We start from the raw sequence: 21,965 nt of genomic DNA, 5'->3' as shown, positions 1-21,965 counted from the left end.
GGGGTTGACCAATTCTCTTAATCCGAAAAAAATCATGTCTCTGCCTCCCTCCCCTCTATCCCTTCCCTTTCATTCTTCTCCCTTCCCCCAGACGCACGTACACTCTGACCATTTTGTTTGAGTGGAAAGTTGAAAGAAAGCAACACACTAGCTACACGCATCCAGCGATCCTTGGGGTGGAAGAGCAAAGTTCTAGGGCAGAGCCTTCCTTGTCAGAGCCGGCGATGCTTTCGCTCTCCGGTACCTGCTCAGCTTCACGCCACATCTGAAGGTCTGCCCCTCGCGGAACAGTTGCGTCTCCATCTGGCTGCCAACCCACCCAAGCCTTCTCTCCTCCACAACCACCACCTTCCCTCCTTCCCCCCTCCTTTCCGTCTTCCCTCTCCACCCCGCCCCCAATCTCCTCCTCTTTTTCTCACTACAAGCGGTTGCTGATGCTGAAGCTGAGCGTCACTTCGGCTCCCACGGCAGACATGGCGACATTGACAGTGGTCCAGCCTCTCACTCTGGACAGAGGTAAGGGAGCAGCTCACCCGTCAGGCCACTGCGTCCCCTCTGCCTCCCCCTCTGCCCCCGCCAGCTCCCACCGGGACCGCCAGACGCGCTCGGGCAGGGGGAGCAGGGCAACGAGGAGGAGCGAAGAAGGCTTTCGCGCTGAGAGCAGGATACTTTCTTCCCCCTTTCTCTGCCCGCCACGTCCCCCGTGCCCCCTTCACGCCTCACTCGCCCGGCACAAGGGTGCCTTCGCCGGGCTGTGGCGTCCCCGCCGCCACTCCCAGCCCCTCGCCGGATCGCCTCCGGGCCGCCGGCTTTGTTGGAGCGGAGGCGCGGGGATCGCTCGGCGCCCGCCCGGGGCTCGGGGCTGGTGAGGGGCAGGGAGGAAGCTTGCCGAGCCGGGCGAGGGCGCCTGCAGCCGGAGACCGTGGAAGCCTGGCGAGTGAGCCGCTTGCCAGCCTACGCTGCCGGGGGCCTGGGAGGAAGGAAGTTTGTCCCCGCGCCGGGGGGCGAGGGCCGGTCAGGCTGCGGGTGCCCGGGCAGCCGCCCGGAGGCGGACAAGGCGTACCCCGTGTGACCTGTGCCGGGGCGCAAGGCGGCTGGACTGCCGCGGCGGGGAGCTGACCTCGGCCGAAAGGGTAACGCGGAGAGCGGGCAGCCGTGCCGGGGCCGGGGGCGCAGCGTCGCGGCAGCCGTGCCCTGCTCTCCCGGGCTTCGCGCTCTGAAGGCGCCAGGGGTCGCGTCTGCCCCCGCCGCCGGCGGCTCTCCGGCAGTGGCAACTCACAGTTTGTCCTGCCCCAGCCAGCCTCGTCCTCTCCCAGCCCTGTGCCACCGCGGTGCCCGGGCTGCGGAAGGCGCTGGGACGCAGCGCAGGCTGGGTTGAAATTCAACTTCTGACCTCCGACCCTGTGCGTTCTGCTCTCTGACTTGACTGGGGAAGCAATGTTTGCTTTCTTCCCAGGCCCTCCCCAAGCCTAAGGATGGAAACCTCCGCTGCGATCTCGGCCTCTCCGGTGCATGCGTGCGGGGTTATACCTGTCCTTTGCGTGCTCGAGTTTCCTTTCTGGCTTCCGACGTCCAGTTATGAATGCGCTGAGTCTCACGACTCTGCAGCGGAGGACACCTCGTCCTGGTCCGCAGAGGCCGGATTTAGGACCATGGGCGGCCATTTGGAAATGGTGTGCTCAGATGAAAATGATTTAGTCCGATGTGCCTCTAAAAATATTCTTTCTAGCGGATTAAACTGGACTGTGGGGCAAGGCAAAAGAGCATCCTGCTGCGAGTACAGTGAAAAAGCCAGAGCAAACTTAGTGAGGTTTTTAATTTGGAGAGATTGTGGGTGACTTTAACGTAATCTGTTGGCGCCAGAGCGGATGTTATGTGGTGCCCATAGCAACCTTACTTGGGGTAGGAGTTGAAAGATAAAAAAATAATTGATTTTATGTTGGGAAATGTTGTTTTGCAAGCTAGTAAGTTAATAACAGTAGTTAAAAAGGTCAGAAATCCATTGCATAATCCATGATTTCTCCCCAGGATCATCATCTGCCCTAAGCAGGATAAATCCATTGCCTCTAAAAACCAGACAGATGGCAAGCTATTAGAAATTATGGATTTCCCAAGTATTTCTGTTTTAATGTAATGAGATCTTATATTGTCCCATTCCTAAATCATAGTCTTTAAACATCCCAAGTAAAACGACGTTAGGAGAGAAAACGAACAAGCAAACAAACTCCAAGAAAATTGCATACCTGAGGAATTCTATATACTACTACTACTAAAAACATTTCACTTTGGGGGGTCTTACTTTAAATGCCTGGATCAGTTGTGGAGAGGAAGTGCAATCAGACTAAGTTCTATTCTTTGTTCTTGTTCACAGCCAGACTGTACCTGTCCTTCCCAGTTGTGATTAGGTTCATGGAATAAGTAGCTCAAGAGGCAAGGGTGGGTGAGACAGTGAATGTATCTGAATAAATTCACCAGCAGCTCACTGCGAGGTCTGTAATTTACAGATGGTGGGTTACTGGCATCATTAATGTGCATGAAGTCAATACATATTAATAATTTCCCCTATACATTATTAAAATATAATTAACTGTTTAATTACATCATTAAATTGATGAAATAAACTGATAAAAATTTTCCTACAAGAAAAAAAATCTCTTAAAAGAGAGAGCCCAATAATACTTATCTGGCTGCTAGCTGTAGCTCTGATACTCACTTTGGAGTAGTTGGTTAGCCTCTTTGGGCATCAGTTTTCCTCTATGGCACATAAGGAGTTTGGATTAAATGATTCTGCCACTGTGCAGCTTTAACAGTCTAGAATTCAATGAATTAAAACTAGGACTCAGTTTCTGGTCACCTGCTGGAAGATTTTGCAGATCACTTCCTCTCCCACCTCTTCCAGGTGTCCTTTGACGTGCCCTGAGGTCACCCACTACTTTGGCGTCATCAAAGCATTTCTCAAACTCTGTTGCATCTATCTCCTCATTGAACGGAACTCCTTGAGGGAAGAGACCATTTCTAACTTCATCTTTGTATTCTCAGTGCCTGCCATAGTCCCTGATCACAGTAGAATATCAAAAATTAATGTAAATTAGTGTAAGGGAACTAAGGATTGTAACAACTTAAGCGCCATTAAAATATAAGGGTTTCATAATGAACAGAGGTACAGCTCATAGATTCACAACATTTTGACCCTGGAAAGAATGGCAGGGGAACATAGGCCAATGGTTCTTAAACTTTCTTTTCCCCCATGCACTTGACAGATTTCCATCAGCAACCATAGCTCACTTATCTGTGATTATTAACCAAGGGGGATTGTGGCAGGTGAGCACTAGAGAAAAGGAAAGAAGACACTGCATAAAGCCTCCTAAGGGCATCTCATCAAGCAAACCCAAATACATGATCCATATGTATCCTGCTGGTTCTTTTCTAGCATCTTCATTTTTCAAATGAAAAACATGAAAGAAGCAATGATAAGAGATGTTTTCAAGGTTACTCTACTAGTTAGTGGGAGATTTTATGCTAAAATCTAATTTTTCTTGTTTGATGCCCTTTGGCATTATCAACAGATTCATCTGGAATCTTCAGGGCAGAGGTTTTAAGCAAACAAAGCAAAGCTATGGCTTGAAATTAAGATTGATCCCTCCCAGAATTCAAAAGATATCTGAAAGTAAGAAGCTCAGAAGTCTGCGCTAGTTTCCTGGGTCTTGTCTGGGAAGCAAGCCTTTGCCAGAACCAGCCTGGCCCCTGAAAGGACAAACAGGGTGGCTTCAGGTTTTCACTGCTCTGTGTGTATCCTAAACTCTTTTCCATCTGCCATTAAGACCTCAGATTACCTCTGTGGGGGCTTCTGGGTGGCTGTGGTCACAGCAGGTTCCTGTTCACGCTGGTCCCAGTCCTTAGGATTGCTTATTGAGTGCCTACCGCAAGTCAGACCCTACTGTGGGATTGCTATATACTGATGAGCTAAACAGACTACCACATAATCTTCATGGTAATTAGAGCTTGGGGGGGGGGGAAAGAAATTACACACACACACACACACACACACACACACACACACACTCATTCAAACCATTCATTTATTCAATAAATATTCATTTATCACCTGCTATATAAGAGATGCTACAGGAATGCCAGAGACAAAGTTCCTGCTTTTAAGAGTCCAGTGGGGAAAACATAATAAGTTAGGAATTCATTCATTCATTCAACAAATTATTGAGTGTCAGCCTTATGGCATGCACTGTTTTAAGCAATATGGTGGTCCTAATGAACAAAGTAGATAAAGCCTAATGGAGTTTACATACTAATGAGAGAACCACACACTGAACAACACATAGGTATACAACTATAAGTGCTAGTGAGAAAAGTAAGACCGAATCAAAGAGAGTGATGGGCTGCTGTTTGAAACATGATAGTCAAGGAAGACCCTTTCCTCCGAGTTGGTGACATTGGAGAAGAGACCCGATTAAAGTGAGGAAGCAAACTTTGCAGGTATCTGGAAGAATGTGCTCTGGAGAAGGACCTCACGTGTGTATCCTGGGAGCATCAAGAAAGTCAGTGTGAAAATGTGAGCACAGGGAAGAGTGGCAAAAAATGGGATTTGTGAATTGGTGGCCAGGGGCCAGATGATATAAATTATAATTAGGATTTTAGATTAGTTGAAAATATGAAGTGCTCTGAAAACAATAAACGTGACAGGAGGATAGAGAACAATGGGGAAGGACCTATTTAGATGGTGTTGGTCATAGAAGGCTCACTGAGAAAGTAAAATTTAATCTGAGTTCTGGTGTATTAATAAGGTCCTTAGGAAAAGCATTATGGATAGAGGGAAGAATACAAGAAAAAGCTGTTGCACATGTAAAGCTTGGCTACCATCCCATTAATACCTCCATAACCAAGCAAATGACTGAAAAGAAAAATTACCAAGAAATAACAACACTCTAAGTATGCATCTGGGGCAGATAGTTGGTTATAAGTATACCAAGAAAATCTCAACTTTTTGCTTCTTACTGCTAGACTAAAACACTATATATTATAATTAAATTTTCAAAGATACTTTTTTAAAAAAATAATTAATTTATTTATTTTTGGCTGTGTTGGGTCTTCATTGCTGCGTGTGGGTCTTTCTCTAGTTGTAGCAAGCGGGGGCTACTCTTCTTTGCAGTGTGCCGGCTTCTCATTGAGGTGGCTTCTCTTATGGAGGAGCACGGGCTCTAGGCATGTGGGCTTCAGTAGTTGTGGCTCGTGGGCTCTAAAGTGTAGGCTCCGTAGTTGTGGTGCATGGGCTTAGTTGCTCCGTGGCATGTGGGATCTTCCCGGACTGGGGCTCGAACCTGTGTCCCCTGCCTTGGCAGGCAGATTCTCAACCACTGCACCACCAGGGAAGCCCCAAAGATATCTTGATCATTGTAATTTACATGTCACTATGCATAGATCTACATGTTGAACCCAAGTGGTCATAATATGAGATATCTTCATTTTCAGTGTAATATTTTATATTAGACTGTGATGTAGAAAGTAGTAACTGTAATTTACCCTTGTGGCAAAGAGAAGATGCTGATAAGGAGATTAGTGTGGGATCATCTCTTCCAGAATTTAAAATATTCAGTGCAATTCTTCCCTACACCTTTGCCCAGATTTTAATCTCTACAACCAGGAATGACCTTCAGCTAAAATCAAGGGAACAAAGCAGGGTGCAATCCATGATATTTAATACCATTATAACGAAGAACATAGGAATACTTCACTATATTAAAAAATGCATGGATTTAGGCACTTTCCTTCAGTCCAGTAGCTCCAACTCTCCTTCACTTACCAACTCAAGGTCAGAAAAGATAATACAATGGAATTCTCCAAAATGTTACTTCTGCTTATCTTTTTGCCCTGATTTTAAGCAGAATGGCTTTTTAAAAAAACATGACTTATAAGGAAGTCTTTACATGACTTATAAAGAAGACTGACAAAATCAATTCTTGGAGAAAAATGGATAATTAAAATAATTTCTATGAGTAATTGAAATTGTGTAATTTTAGGGGCTTCCCTGGTGGTGCAATGGTTAAGAATCCGCCTACCAATGCAGGGGACACGGGTTCGAGCCCTGGTCCGGGAAGATCCCACATGCCACGGAGCAATTAAGCCCGTGCGCCACAAGTACTGAGCCTGCACTCTAGAGCCTGTGTGCCACAACTACTGAGCTCTCGTGCCACAACTACTGAAGCCCACGTGCCTAGAGCCTGTGCTCCACAATAAGAGAAGCCACTGCAATGAGAAGCCTGTGCACCGCAACGAAGAGTAGCCCCCACTCGCCGCAACCAGAGAAAGCCCGCACACAGCGATGAAGACCCAACACAGCCAAAAATAAAAATAAAAATAATTAAATTTAAAATAAGTTTATTAAAAACAAAAGAAATTGTTGGGCTTCCCTGGTGGCGCAGTGGTTGGGAGTCCGCCTGACGATGCAGGGGATACGGGTTGGTGCCCCAGTCCGGGAAGATCCCACATGCCGCGGAGCGGCTGGGCCCGTGAGCCATGTCCGCTGAGCCTGTGCGTCCGGAGACTGTGCTCCGCAACGGGAGAGGCCCCAACAGTGAGAGGCCCGCGTACCGCAAAAAAAAAAGAAATTGTGTAGTTTTAAATATTTGAGACTTTGCTTATAACATGATCAATAGTTTACAATCTGCATTTAGGCACCTATATAAAATAAAATGCTGGTGTCACAGCCACTGAACTTTTCTGTGAGTTAAATTCAACTTGGATACATTGCAAAAGTGTAAATGTAAATCTTGTTTTCTTGAATTCTAAAATAAGTTTTAATCTAAAATATTGATTAAACAAATGTTGATGTGTTTTCCCTTTAAAAAAATTAAAACTTTTGTCCTTTGAAAATTCTAATAGAAAACCAAGAGCTTTTATTTTGTGGATTTCAAACTTATGAAAAAAAACATGAGTGCAAAAGTTGAATGCAAATGGAAATCCCATGAGTGCCACACTTTTCATAGAATTTGTGACACATTAAAAGTTTTCTCTCTTCCCTTTTCCCTTTTCAAGGCAAGCGGAGCTTATTACTTTATGTATTTCCCAATTCAAGCCTTGGGCAGCCTATAGCTTTTCTAATCAGCTGTATTCACCAGTTTTTATAAAATCTGTATTTGCCTGAAAATTGCTTTTGTTCATAGTCCAAAGGGGCCTTCCTCCTCTCTCTCTCTTCGTTATTTATTTATTTATTTTTTAGCATGAGGAGAAATTAAGGAAGAAGGAAAGTAAAAATTAAGCTAGTCTTTATGTTGTTTTAAAGTTGTGTGCCCTGATGGTTGTGATGGGGAGGAGAGAGGGGCTGACTATATGTTATGACTCTTGTCCTAAAATCTTTTTACATCAGCAGCCAGAAATGTTTTAGTCTACAAACATTAAGTATTTGCTTTCTTTCTCATTTTTTCCATAAGCGTCACTAAACATTTAAAAACATATTGAATTTTTTTTGCAAATCAATATTTGAGTTTCTTTTTGCACTACTGTCACAAAATATTTTCCAGGAGTCAGAATCGTGTCATATTCACCTTTTCTTTTTGTTTGATAATGAAAAGTTACAAAGAGAAGGAACCAAATTTCTAAAAAGTCTTAGTTATTGAAAAAGGTATTTTCCATTTAATGAGAGTTTTATACACAGTTTTAAAATTGAAATTGAAAAATTAATGATTGAACTTCCAGGAAAAGAAACAGAAATCTGGTGAATACCTTCTAGTTTGGTGTGTCAGCCATCCAAGCTCTGAGATGTATTTGGTGTTCTCTGGTCATTTATGAAAGTAATGCTTTTGCTTTTGGGGTGCTTTTTCAGGATCACAGCTAGGGCTTAGCTATTTAATAGGGAAAAGAGAACATTTAGAGAGGAGTATCAAATGGGAAGATATGTGTATTGGGTTTTAAGGATGCTACTATAGGTGCAAAGCCAATACCTCTTGGAGAGAGTTCTTTACTTAGTTCTGATATAGTCTTCATCAGGTCAGAGACTCTGCTGGATTTGTTTACACAGAGCTCAACACACTCTTAATATTGATTGATTGATTAATTGAATAAATGAATGAATGAAATTGACTTAGTTGGACTAGCTATCATGGAGTCATTCGTAATGCTAAAAAAAAAAAAAGCCTTCCAACATATAATAATGTAAAAGTGGTGGCTACCTTACTTTGTCACTTTGCTTTGTGTGTGTGTAGCAGACCTAAAAGTGGAATGCTCTCCAGGGCCAAGAAAGGATGTGAGGTGCTGGTGTTGATACTTATACTTGTAGCCCTACTTCCATTGCTTGCATCCACCTGCCATCTTAACTTGTTAATTGAACCAGGCAAGTTAATGCCAGAGTACAACTGAAAAGGGTAAAAAAAAAAAAAAGACAAAAAAGGAGGAGGGCTTAGCAGAATCTGCCCCCCCACCAACACACACACATAAGCTACACTGACTTACTTTTTTTTTTTTTCCTTTTAACTACAAATGGATGAATAATAGAGCTATGTCCTGATAAACAAGTTAGAATCGATTTAATTTGAAATCACTCTGGGTTGGCAAATGTAAACACAACCTTAAAAGTCATGTAGATTAAATCAATGCTTTACTCTGGTCTAAGTGATAAAGAGGTTTTTTTTTTTTTTTTTTTTTTTCCTCCATGACTGACTTTTACTAAGTGATGTGCTAGCTGAATTTGAAGACTTGTCTATTAAAAGTAAAAGTAAATATACCCAAAGACTACTTGAAAAAAGTTGGGTTGAATTGAAAGTTATATTGAAATTATACTCAGATAGTATCTGACTTGGACAGAAAACAAGGGCTTCTAGTTTAAACTGGTGGTAATTTCCTCTAGAAACACAGTAGCTATTCCAAGTCCAACTGGATATGCTATTTTTGTTTACTTGCCTACTGTGGTGATAGTTAATGATATTTCAGTATGAGCTCTGTTTTTTTTTTTCTCTTAAAGTATCATCTTTCACCAAAAAAGGAAAAAGGATAGAATAATAGGAATCATAGAATGGCAATAAGATTTAAACCCCCAAGTTAGTTGGGGAAAAAAACTCCATCAAATCATAGCTGGGTCTATTTAATGGTATTGAATTTGGAAATATGGCTGAGAGAATGCTGAAAGTGATTTTTGAGGAAAGTTGTCAAAGAGCACTAATTGCTGATGAACAAATATCCTGGCTTCCAAAAAGGTGTTAAAGATGTTTGGGGAAACTACAGACCAATCTACTTGTTGTTGCCTCCTGGCAGAAAAATCTAAGGCATATTAATAGAAGAATGTGATATTGGCACTTAAAAAAGAAAGTGGTGATCCCACAGAGCCTACATGGGATCACCAAGAATAGGTTTTTTTCAAATTTCAGGTGTGTGCCATAGCAATACTATAAACTCACGACAGCACAACTTTCATAGAAACACTGTGGAAAGTGTGAGGTATGTGAAGTGGATGATTACACTGTTGGATTTCTAGTGGTTGAAACACTATTCCAAGGCGATTTGGTTCTCTGTCCTATTCAACATTGTTACCAATATTTTGGATGAGTGCCATAGAAGATTTTTTATAAGTGACATAGAGCTAAGAAGAATAGCAACTAATTTGGCCAACCAAATCAGTATTCTAAAATTATAACTAGCTTGGAGTTTGGGATTAGCAGACACAAACTACTATATACAGAATAAACAACAAGGACCTACTGTATAGCACAGGGAGCTATATTCAATATATTGTAATAAACTATAATAGAAAAGAATATGGAAAAGAATATGATATAACTGAATCACTTTGCTGTACACCAGAGACTAACACAACATTGTAAATTAACTATACTTCAATTAAACTATATAGATATAACAAATCTATAAAGAAAGTTTAAAGATCATGTCTACCATTCACTGGTACCAAATCAATTTTCCATACTGAATAGAGAAAAACCCGTGAAACAATAGCAACAATTCAAAGTAAAATATATATATAATGTTTAATAGCCAGGTAAGCTCACAAATTTAGATATTTTAAAAAGTGTAACAAGAATGTAATGTTTTTCAATAAAAGTTGTTTGCCAAAATCTTTAAAATAAATAAATAAATGAAATTATAACTAGCTTGGACAGGGTACAGTAAAAGAGATAAAATTTAATGAAAATGAATGTATTCTTCATTCATTCATTCACCAGGAAAAGGGAGCCAGCGCTGTCTATTCATTGCTCTTGGTTCTAATGCCCAGTGAATACTGCCCCACTGGACTCCACTCAACCACCACTAAAACCTCAGGCAGGCCCTGTACCTCAGTCAAGCCATAATGATTCAGTTCTGGGTCGAGACAGGGATGGTTTAGTATGGCACTTAAAACATGCACCCCAGGACTTCCCTGGTGACGCAGTGGTTAAGAATCCCCCTGCCAATGCAGGGAACACGGGTTTGAGCCCTGGTCCGGGAAGATCCCACATGCCGCAAAGCAACTAAGCCCGTGGGCCACAACTACTGAGACTGTGTGCCACAACCACTGAAGCCCACGCGCCTAGAGCCCATGTTCCGCAACAAGAGAAGCCACCGCAATGAGAAGCCCGCACACCGCAATGAAGAGCAGCCCCCGTTCACTGCAACTAGAGAAAGCCCGCCGTGTAGCAACGAAGACCCAACGCAGCCAAAAATAAATAAATTAATTAAAAAAAAAACAAAAAACATGCACCCCAGAGCCAGCCTGCCTGAGTTTGAATCCTAGCTTTTCTATTTACTAACTCTGGAACTTCCAGTGTTACTAGACTGTTTTGAATCTGTTTTCTTGTCTGTGAAATGGGAAATGATAAAAATAGCAGTGACTTCATAAGGTGGACGAACCTTAAACGAGTTAATACGTGCAAAATACTTAGAACAGGCCTGACACGTGAGCACCACTCAACAATGATAATCATTTCTTCCCTGAGTCCTCAAAGTCAAGGAAGACATCCTTCGATATCCGCCGGATATTGGTTCCAGGACCCCCTGCTGATAACAAAATCAGAGGACGCTCAGTCCCTTACATAAAAAGGTGTGGTACAGTCAGCCATTGTTTCTGCATCCGCAGATTCAAGCAACCATCCATCTGCAATTAGTTGAATCTGTGGATGCGGAACCCCCGGATATGGAGAGTCAACTGTACTCCCACCCTACTGCCAGGAGGTAAGGACAGATACTGTTTGTTGCCTTCAAGCTATACTAAGAGGCAGAGACCGTGTTTATTTTGGTATGCTGTAGAAGCAGGAAGCATTTGGAGATGCCTGGGGGTCAAAGCAAATATTTCCTGTATAAATACCTAATTTGCCAGCTCACTCTTTCCCTAAATCCTTTCTTTCTTGATGCTTCTATAACACTAATTTTCAAAATTGTACTAGAGCACTTACCACACAATATAGAATTTTTTCTTTTACACTGCCGTCACCGTAACAACATAAGTTATTTATATTCATCTTTGTGTACGCATTGCCTATCACAGTGCCTGAAAGACATGTGCTCAAATATGTGCTGAATAAATTAGTGTTTTTTTCTTCAAATACTGCATAGCAGTCAGGGGGTAAAACTAGGTGAGTTAGCAAAGGATACAAGATGACAGATTTTTTTTTTTTTTTTTTTCCCAGTACGCGGGCCTCTCACTGTTCTGGCCTCTCCCGTTGCGGAGCACAGGCTCCGGACGCGCAGGCTCAGTGGCCATGGCTTACGGGCCCAGCCACTCCGCGGCATGTGGGATCTTCCCGGACCGGGGCACGAACCCGTGTCCCCTGCATCGGCAGGCGGACTCTCAACCACTGCGCCACCAGGGAAGCCCAGATTTTTTTTATTCAAGAAAAAAAATCCCCGGGGCTTCCCGCGTGGCGCAGTGGTTAAGAACCTGCCTGCCAAAGCAGGGCACACGGGTTCGAGCCCTGGTCCGGGAAGATCCCACATGCCGCGGAGCAACTAAGCCCGTGCACCACAGCTACTGAGCCTGCGCTCTAGAGCCCGTGAGCCACAACTACTGAAGCCCGCGTGCCTAGAGCCCGTGCTCCGCAACAAGAGAAGCCACGGCAATGAGAAGCCCGCGCACCGCAATGCTTCAACTGGAGAAAAGCCCACATGCAGCTACCAAGACCCAGCACAGCCAAAAATAAATAAATAAATAAATTTATTTTTTAAAAAAAGCAAGAAAAAAAAATTCCCCACATTTATTCTGTTCAAAATTAGAATGGGTGCCTTCCGGGAATTTGTGAACATTCCATTACCAGATTACTGGAAAAGTACAGGCAAAACTTGAATGACAAATTGGAAAAGTTGTTACAGATGGACTTTATGATTCGGTAATTGTTAAGGACAGGGACTAGAGTTTATGTAGATGTTCAGGGTTTTAATTTTATTTTATTTATACAGATATCAGAAGTGTACTAAACAGGGCTTCCCTGGCGGCGCAGTGGTTGAGAAGTCCGCCTGCCGATGCAGGGGACACAGGTTCGTGCCCCGGTCCGGGAAGATCCCACATGCCGCAGAACGGCTGGGCCCGTGAGCCATGGCCGCTGAGCCTGCGCGTCCGGAGCCTGTGCTCTGCAACGGGAGAGGCCACAACAGTGAGAGGCCCGCGTACCGCAAAAAAAAAAAAAGTGTACTAAACAGTTGACTGGGGAAAATATAACCAAGAGTGACTTTTTGACTCTTGTTTAGTGCTGTTTAATTTTGAAGCATCACATGATGCTGAGAGAGGCATACATGTGCCAGTCAGGGGTGTGAGCACCGGATCCAGACGTCTGCGTTCAAATCCTATCTATGCCTGCCTCTTCCTTAGCTCTGTAACCTTGGCCTGTTAATGTCTTCTCTCTGTCCTTTACTTTTCATCTGTAAAATTGAAAATAATAATAGTTTCTATCTCTTAAGATTACTGTAAAAATTAACTAAGAAAACATATGCAAGTGCTTAGAACGCTGCCAAGTCCATAGTAAGTGCTCAACACTGATTGATTATTCCCCATCCCTTCTCCCCAGAGCATGTGTTTTTCCCAGTGCAGTAAATGAAAAGTGCACAAGCTTTGGATTTAGACAGATATGGATTTGAATTGCAGTTCTGCCACTTACTATGTATGGAAGCTTAGAATACTGCTTACTCTCTCCACATTCTGTTTCTTTCATTCTTAATATAGGAATAATGACACCCACTTTATGGCTGTGGTTACATAGGCTGTGGTTACATAGGCTTGCAAGGCTAAGGTTCTTCCTTAGCCTTGCAAGGAAAAGAGAATGAGAATCTACCATGTGGCAGGTACCGAGTCAAAGGCTGGGGGTAGAGCGTGCAGAAGGGAAGACAGACATGAAACATAATTTATGATAACATAGTTTGAGTATTATAGTAACAGCTCACACATATTGAGCATTTACTATGTGCCAGGCGTTGTGCTTAGAGTTTTTCATATTTCATTTCAATTAGTCCTGAAAACAAACCTCTGAGGCACATGCTATTAGTATTTTGAAGATGTGGGAATTGAGGCAGAAAGAGGCTAAATAAAGGGATTGGAACTCAGTCTGGTTTATATTGTGACCTTGAGCTTAATCACTATGCTACACTGTGGAGAGCAAGTACATAGGTCTGTAACAGGGTCTGTAACAAGACTTGAGGGACGTGGACTTGTAAGGGATGGCAAACACGGAGGTGCTTGCAAAGGCTTCAAAGAGCAGACAGACTGGTAGGAGGCACCACCAGGACAGTATGTTGTTCAGACAAAAAGGAAAGAATGTTATTCAATGCTTATAAAAGGGGTATATACTAATGCTGGTAAAGACTAATTTAAGTGATGTATTTTAAAAGTCTGTTATTCGAAATTATTCGAAAATAGCAGGTGTTTAATAAATGGTTGTGCGTATTATTAATCATGTTTATTACTTTCTTGGTACAAAAGATCAAAATACCCAAATATGGAATTAAAAGAAGGTCTAGCAAGATTCTGTTCCTTCTTTCCATGCTGTGCCAGTGAACCAAGAGATTATGACTGTGACATTTAGATTATCTTTCAGTGATCTGTCACGCGCAGATAAAACTTCTTCATATACTTGGAATTTTGACAGGCTCACAGAGGGAGTTGAAAAAGTGATAATAGGGCCCCAAGTCCCTTTCTGTACAGTCTTTGCTGTTAAGTGAGACAAGTGCAGCACAACCTGAGTTGCAGGCATGAAGAGAAAATTGTGACTTCTTTTCTTCCTTCAAGATTGGCTCTAAATGGCCTGAAGGGCATAAACACACTCTGCTAACCCATGATCTTTAAAATATAGGCCTTGAGGTTTTAACATGTGTTTCAGTGGCCCAAGCCATGCTGTATTTGCCTAGCATTAAATGTGGGAGAGATGATCCATCTAAGTAAACTGATCTCGGAGAGGCAGCAGTGAGTGGTGGCATGAGGCAAGATCTTAATTCCCTGCCCAGGAATTGAACCCGGGCAGCCTGGATGAAAACCAGGAATCCTAGCCACCAGACCCCCCTGGTTCTTGCCTCCTAGTAAAAAATTCATTTCTCACGGAGGCAAAAACTGTAAAAACACGTACAAAGTTTATTATTGGAGACATAACACAACAAGAAGTGGGAGAGCACACAGAGAAACGGTTGGTTTAGTTAAGATAGAAGCAAGGCAGAGATGCACACCCGGAGAGAAAGGTGTGGGCCTCCTCCCTAATGAGGAGGCATGAAGGAAAGAGACTGTTAAGTCATCTATATAGGTAAGTTCTTCCAGGTCTTTGTTTATCTTTGGCCAATTATCTGGTTTCTTTTTCCACACCTGCCCTAGGACTTTCCCCAACATGTGTGCACAACTTTTTTCCAAGATGGATCACAGCCCAGAGGCCTATGGGACGGCCTTAGCATCACAAATTATGGGGTGGCGCCCCCCTCCTTTTTGACCCCCAAGGAGCCTTTCTGCGCATGGGCAATGTTTCCCTTGCCCTAAGGATGGGAAATGTATGACCTCCTGATCTTTTAACAGGGTTTAGCCCCTCTCTATCCCTGACATAAAAGTGTCCAATGTCCAGTTATCTACCCTATTCCTGTTGCTGTTTCTTATATCGAAGTGCAGATCTCGAAATATAGAGAGGAGTCCGGTCATAAATATGTAGTCCGGAGCCCGTTTTTCTCTTGCCTCAGGAAGTGTAAACAGGGGACTAGTAATGAAAGTCCAGCCTGGATCCCATCTTCTTCTCACCCCAGGAAGTGTGAACAGGCCAGGTGTAAATGTCTGGCCTGGAGCCCATCTATCTCCTGCCTCAAACCCTTACAGATAACTGAAAATTAATCAATGGTTAATTTTTAACCATTTTTAACCCGAAAATATAGGATTCATTTTCTTTCCTTCTCTGGTATAGTATATGTTCTCTAGAAAATGGAGCTTTTGTAAAAGAATAGTGGAAGATAAAACAAGTAAGGCAGGACAGCAATGCATATTACTAACGGAATGATGAGATATTTATGTGGATGGCTCAAAGGGAAATTCTGCATCACTCCAGCTTCTCAGACCCGTTTTAGTTAGTTGACTTTGACAGATCCATGCCTCTGGATAAATAAGGTATTCTGGATCATGTAGACACTCATTTCTGCTGATGACACACATTTTGCAAGTATTGACAGTTTGGCTTCCAAATGATAACTTTGAATAGCAAAGTATTAAGATTGTATATGCTACGGACTGAATGTTTTTGTCTCTCCCTTCCCCATTCATATGTTGAAATCCTAACCCCCAATGTGATTTGGAGGTGGAGGCTTTAGGCAGTAATTAGGTTTAGAGGAGGTCATGAGGGTGGGGGTCATGATGAGATTAGTGTCCTTATAAGAAGAGACTAGAGCTCTCTCTTCGCCCTGTGAATATACACCCAGAAGGTAGATGGCTGCAAGCTGGGAAGCGACTTGCACCAGAAACTGAATCTCCTGGCAGATTGATCTTGAACTTCCCACTCTCTAGAACTGTGAGACATAAAGGTCTGTTTTTGAAGCCACTTAGGTTATTACTTTGTTATAGCAATTTAAGCTAAGACAGTATAGCAATCATCATATGATCTTAGCCTCGGCAATCCTCTATCCTAAGTAGTTGAACACATTAGCTATAGGCAAGATAAGTTGTACACAGATGCACACTGAGGTATACCTAATTTCCTCCTTAGTTGCATCTTCTTCCCTGTGTGAGGTTTGAAATCTTTGTCTTACATGTACTAACAAGTTTTCAGAGCCTCTTCTCTTGGATTGTTCTCCATTATTTTCAAATACATTGAATTCTTTAAATACATTTACTTATTTTTTTCTTAGCAGTTTCTCCTGGATATTTTTCGAGATGAAATTTTCTATTTGTAAATTACGCATTTTCCAAATGTAAAGGAGCTGTATCTAATCATTTGTCTTACATTCAAACCATACTTTACTGATCTAATATTGATGTAGGCCTTTGCTTATTTTGCTGTAAGTCTTTCTTTAATGTTTGTATTGTGTGTGGGGGTGTTGTGTTGGCTAGGGTCGACAGTGTGTATCTTTAACTTATCACAGCCTTCCTTAAAATAATATACTTCCAACTGCTGCCTCTTGTCTTTTGTGCTATTGTTAAATCTATGCTATAAATGCATAATTCATTGCTACTAATTGTGCTTTAAACCACGGTTCACAAGTTATAACCCCCAAACCAAATCCAGCCTGAGAGCTAAGAATGTTTTTTTCATTATTTTAAATGGTTGGAAAACTCAAAAACAGAAATATTTTGTGGTAATGAAATATTTTAATACAATGAAAACTGTATTAAATTCAGATTTCCATGTTTATAAGTAAAGTTTTATTGGAACATAGCCATGCTCATTAATTTACATGTTATCTATGGCTGCTTTTAGGCTACAGTGGCAGAGGTGAGGAATTTCAGAGACAGAGACCATTTGGTCTGTAAAGCTTCAGCTATTTACTCAGATTCTTTACAGAAAACGCCTGCCAACCTCTGCTTTTAGAGCATTAAAGAAATAGAAAAGAGAGAATGGCCTTTACGTTTGCATTCAGTTGAACCATCTGAGTTGCTTGACCCTCAGCTTGCAGTCTTCCTTGTACACCCGTGTCCCAGCTGATTCTTGCTCTTTGCTCTTACATTCCCACAGGGGTAGACTACTGTCGCTCCTTTCTTGGTACTTACTAGCCTGGTGGTGGGGGACAAAGGAGCTTCTCTGTTGTCCTGGCCCAGCCTTGGTCTCAGGAAGACCCTGTGCCTGAGCCTCAAGGATGGGGCTTTCTCAATGATGCTGCCTCTTCCTGGTCTCCCAGACTAAACTCTGGCTTCATCCTTGGAGGGTCTTGGTGGGAGAGCTCCCTGCCCCTCCCTCAGCGGTAGGGGGCCTCTAATAGTATTGGTATTGGATCCTGGAATTAACACTGTTTCCTGCTTCCCTCTCCCTCCACCTTGGCATACAGGTTTTTTCTTTTATCTGTCTCCCAGTTGTAACAGGTTTTTACCTTTACTCTTAACTCTGACCCATTCTTTCTCACGAGCTCCCAGTAAAAGTTTGTAAAAATTGCCTGTCTTTGCCACTCCCAGAGGTTTTATATTGTCATGCTAGCTCACATTTGGACTTTCATCAATCAGTTAAACACTTTAGCTGAATTCTTCTTCCCCATTTGTATGGCACTCTTCTGCCCATGCTCTGCCACAGATGAGTGAGCCTGTGCTGGGTGTGAGCCTGGCTCACCTCCCCTCTCTGCTTGGATGGGTTTCTATGCTCTTCAAGTTCCTATACTATTACAGTTTTGCAAAGTTAACTTATCCTATGTGAGCTAAAATTCACACTAACCTAATTGAGTAAGAAGTTGTGTTCCCAGTTGGGAAGACAGACTTTGAAAGCATTTTTGCAGCCTGGTTAGTTTTTGGTATTTATCTGCACATCTGAGCGACTGTTTGGTTAGGCAGACTGTCTTTATGTTGTTGCTCATACTTCAAATTAAAATCCAATTCAGAGACTAATTTGAGTGAATCTGTAATATGGCAGACTGAGCTAACACAGAACCTCTCCCATTACAAAGATCAAGATGTGCTACATAAAATCTAACAATTAAACTCTCTACAGCTTAGAATGCAAGTGAGAAAGCATTATCTCCAGGTGCCAGGAATGAAAGGGGAAGTGAAGGCTGGAATGGCAGTGGTATCACGCTGACATCTTGGTACAAGTGGACGGAGGGAGATGAAGGGGATGCCAAGTGGTCCCAGACTGAGAAATAAGCCCCATGACTGGGGGCAAAGCAGGAACTGAGGGTGACGTGTTAGATCTTCATTATACCCATACCCTAAACTGCATTGCTTAGCTTGGAGTCTGAATATATACCACTGAGCTGGTTCAGGAAACTTTTTCTCAAGGAACTTACATAAAACGAGTCCTAGCCTAGGACAGACTAGAGGAAGTAAAATGAAAGCACTCTTAAGAAGCATTCAGCTACATTACTGGTTTCTCATAGAACAAACAATCCCTGCCAAAGGTGAGCTCGCAAATAAACATTAGAAATGAATGAGAAGGAGGTAGAACATTCGAGTGAGTCAGTGCTGACAACAAACCAGGGGGTTAGTGAGCCCTGTGTTTTGGGCAGAAGGAACAGAAATTCAGCGAGAAGAAGGAAGATATGTCTGAAAAACTGAAAGAACTCGATATAGAAGAAATCAGAAAGAGACTATAAGCATATTTATAATGATTTTAAAATGCACTTTAAAAATAGAAACTATAAGGAGAGAACATGACACTGAAAAAATAAGTAAATTTGAAAAAGATTCCTGAAAAATATGAGAAAAGAGTACTAAAAGCAGATTTTTTAAAAATAAAATGACATTAAATTATATTAAAGTTTTGAAAAACTTGAAAACTTCTATTTATAAGACTTTTTTTGTTTTGTATTCACATACAGGAAAATAATTAGCACCATTTTCACTTTATCTGTTTCTAAGGGCTTATATTAGAAATGACTGTGGAACCTGAAAGGAAGCTCTTCTTGGTTAAGTATCAAAACAGCCAGGAACTGGGGGTAAGGCTTATGTTTGGTTTTGATTTTCTGAGTTATTAATCTGATCATGTCATTCCTTGCATTAAACTTTTTAGTGGCTTCCCATTTTCCAATATTTTAAATATATCTTAATATGTTCTTAATTTTATTAACTGATCATATGCCAAAAATTATTTATGTATAGCCTTTCCCCTTTATTACTTATGTTCCAAATACCTAGAACACAGCCTGGCACATTGCAGGTGTTTAATAAATATTTGTTAAATAAAATCAGGATCTTGGCAATGTTGTTCTCTTTGTGGGGAGAACTCTTCCCTTCCTCTTCCTCCCGTTTCTTGGCAAATTCCTACTTGTCTTTTTAGCATTTGGGTTTCAGATTCCTCAAAAACTCTTGTTCCCTGAGTCTAGTTTAGTTCCCTCTGTTTTATGCTTCCATAGCACCTTATAATGCCCTTTTGTAAATTCACCCAATTATTCACTCGATTCTTGAGTGCCTACTATGTCCCAACTCCTGTTCTAGGTCCTATGTAGTGAACACAGACATAATTTCAACTCTTGTGAAGCTTATATGGTAGTGGGGTGGAGGTGGAGGACGACAAGACAAACAAATAAGTACATAGTACTTTCTATAATTTTAAGTAATCTGAAGAAACATGAAGCAGGTTTGCGGGGGGGCGGTGACAGAGCCAAGGAAAGTAGGGGTGGATCCAGGGAAGTCCTCCTGTATTAGATACAGTAAGTCCCCTGCATACAAACGAGTTCTGTTCCAAGAGTTTGTTCATAAGCCCAGTTTGTTCGTAAGTCCAACAAAGTTAGCCAGGTACCCAACTAACACAATCGGCTATATCGTACTGTTCTGTAATAGTTTTATAATACCTATCACCACTGCTTTTACGCTTGTTTCCGGACATCCTGGGTTTGAAATAAAGATGCTGTACTACTATACTGTATACAGTACTGTACAATAAAGTACACAAAAGCACAACCACTTGTGGAGGATGCACGCACCTGACAGTGTAACCCAGACACGTGAAGTAACTTATGTGATTGGACATGCGAATGCACATTCGCATCTTTGAAAGTTCGCAACTTGAAGGTTTGTATGTAGGGGACTTACTGTATAAGTAAATAAGTAGTTTTCCTTGAGGATAACTGGGAAAAAGTAGCACAGAGGAAACAGCAAGGGTAAAGGCCTTGAGGCAATAATGTTCTGAAAGTATTTTAGGAACAGCAATGAGCCCTGTGCCTGGGGCACAGTCAACAAGGGAAAGGGTAGAAAGAGATGAAGACAGAGAGGCTTTGGGTTTTTTTTTTTTTTTTTTTTTTTTTCCTGGACAAGTGATGTCATTTTAGTTGTTACAGTTCTCTCTGGGATGGGCAGGGCCAAGGGGGAAGGCGCAGGGTGTGGGTTCTGGATGGATAGTCCTAGGAAAGCCAAGTCCTAAGGGTGCAGCCCCGGGAGCAGCCACGAGGTGGCGCCAGGCCGCCCCAGGAACTGCAACCCGAGGCTGCGGGCTGGGAGTCTTGGTGATTCCCTGGGACGCCAGGCCTCGCCCTCCACCGGGCTGGTGGGCCCCCGAACACCCTAGAGGGGTTTCGCTTCCGTCCGGGGTTCCGAAGATGGTTCCCATCAGTTTGAGGGGCAGTTCAGTTGTCCCAGCCTGAGGACTGCCACCGCAGAGCATCCACCGCAGCAGGTCTGCGCCCAGCTCCTTTCTGAGCTGCTGGGGCGGTCGGCGGTCGGGACAGGGGGCCCCAGGCAGCCTGGTCACCACGCAGCTGTAGGTAACCCGCCGCCGGACATGGTGACTGCGGCCGCTGAGGGCCACCTGGCCGCCCCCGGGAAGACAGCGGCCTGGACGCGTTCCGTGAGCCCAGCCGAGCACTGGAGGTAGGCCAGCGCGCCCTCGGACTGGAGGAGGCTGACGCTTGCTATTTTGAGGACTTTGGCTTTTAGTCTAATATACTAAAGCCACAGATGGTGGGATTTTTAGTTTGAACGGACTAGATTAGTTGGGAAGTAAGTAAAAGAATCCAGACCAGAGATGACGGTGGTAGGGATCCGGGTAGTAACAGGAAAGGTAGTGATGAGTGGTCAAATTCTGGACACGCCTGGAAGACTTAGCCTGCAGGATTTGATGCAGGTTTGAGTATAAGGTGTAGGAGAAACAAAGCAGTTGATGAAGAATCAGGTGTTTGGTCTGAGAACCTGAAAAGATGAAGTTTCACCTGAGATTGGAAAGACTCCAGAAGAGCGTAGGGGGAGGGGTTTACGTCCAGGAGAAATACCGATTTTGGATGTGTTGAGATATCAGTTAGACGCTAGAATGAAGAGTTTGAGTTGCCAGCTGTATAAAAACTCTGGAGCTCAAGGGAAGAGTCCAGGATGGAGATATAAATACGGGAATTATCAACGTATAGATGGTATTTAAAGCCATCTGGAGGATGAAAAGATGGGACGTTTGATGACTCAGCTCTGCGTAATTACAACACTTAAAGGTTGAGAAGATGAGGAAGCACCAGCCAGGGAGGAAAAGCAAAAGACAGTGGTGACCAGAGGCCAAGTAAATGAAGTCTTTTAAGAAGCTGGGAAGGCTTATCTGTGTGAAATGGTAACAGGTGAGGTAAGACCTCGTCTGGGAATTGACCATTGCGATTAGCAGTGTGAAGGTCATTGATGGTCCTGACACTTTTTAGAAATAGTAGGTAAAAGCTTCATTGGTGTAGACTCAGGAGAGGATGAGATGTTTTAGGGACAGTAAGAACAACATTTTGTAGAACTTTTGCTTTCAGAGAAATAGCATAGTAGCTGGAGGGAGATATAATTCTCAGCATGCCTGGAACTCCTGGTAAAAACTACACACTGTGGTAACAACTGTGTCCATCTTGTTGACTGCTTTTTGCCTGGTACCAATGCTTGACCCAAAGCAGATGTGCAACTGAGTATTTCTTGAACAGTAAGTACCATTTCAGTT

The 21,965-nt window shown here is 42.8% G+C and overlaps 1 protein-coding gene across 1 annotated transcript in view; it reads left to right on the top strand.

Annotated features, from left to right (window-relative positions):
* The first annotated feature begins 433 nt into the window (after nt 1–433).
* The window catches only part of LIN7A (lin-7 homolog A, crumbs cell polarity complex component), a 131,073-nt gene continuing 109,541 nt past the window's right edge, over nt 434–21,965 (top strand). Inside the window, exon 1 of the mRNA XM_082666123.1 lies at nt 434–516. Coding sequence (XP_082522249.1) covers nt 435–516 — 82 coding nt within the window. The 5' untranslated portion in view covers nt 434. The remainder of the gene's footprint in view (nt 517–21,965) is intronic.

The sequence above is a fragment of the Grampus griseus genome (genome assembly GCF_964374135.1).
Source record: "Grampus griseus genome assembly, chromosome: 11".
In the NCBI taxonomy this organism is placed as follows: domain Eukaryota; kingdom Metazoa; phylum Chordata; class Mammalia; order Artiodactyla; family Delphinidae; genus Grampus; species Grampus griseus.
The sequence above is the reverse complement of the archived record's forward strand: the minus strand, read 5'-3'. Positions and strand labels throughout refer to the sequence as shown.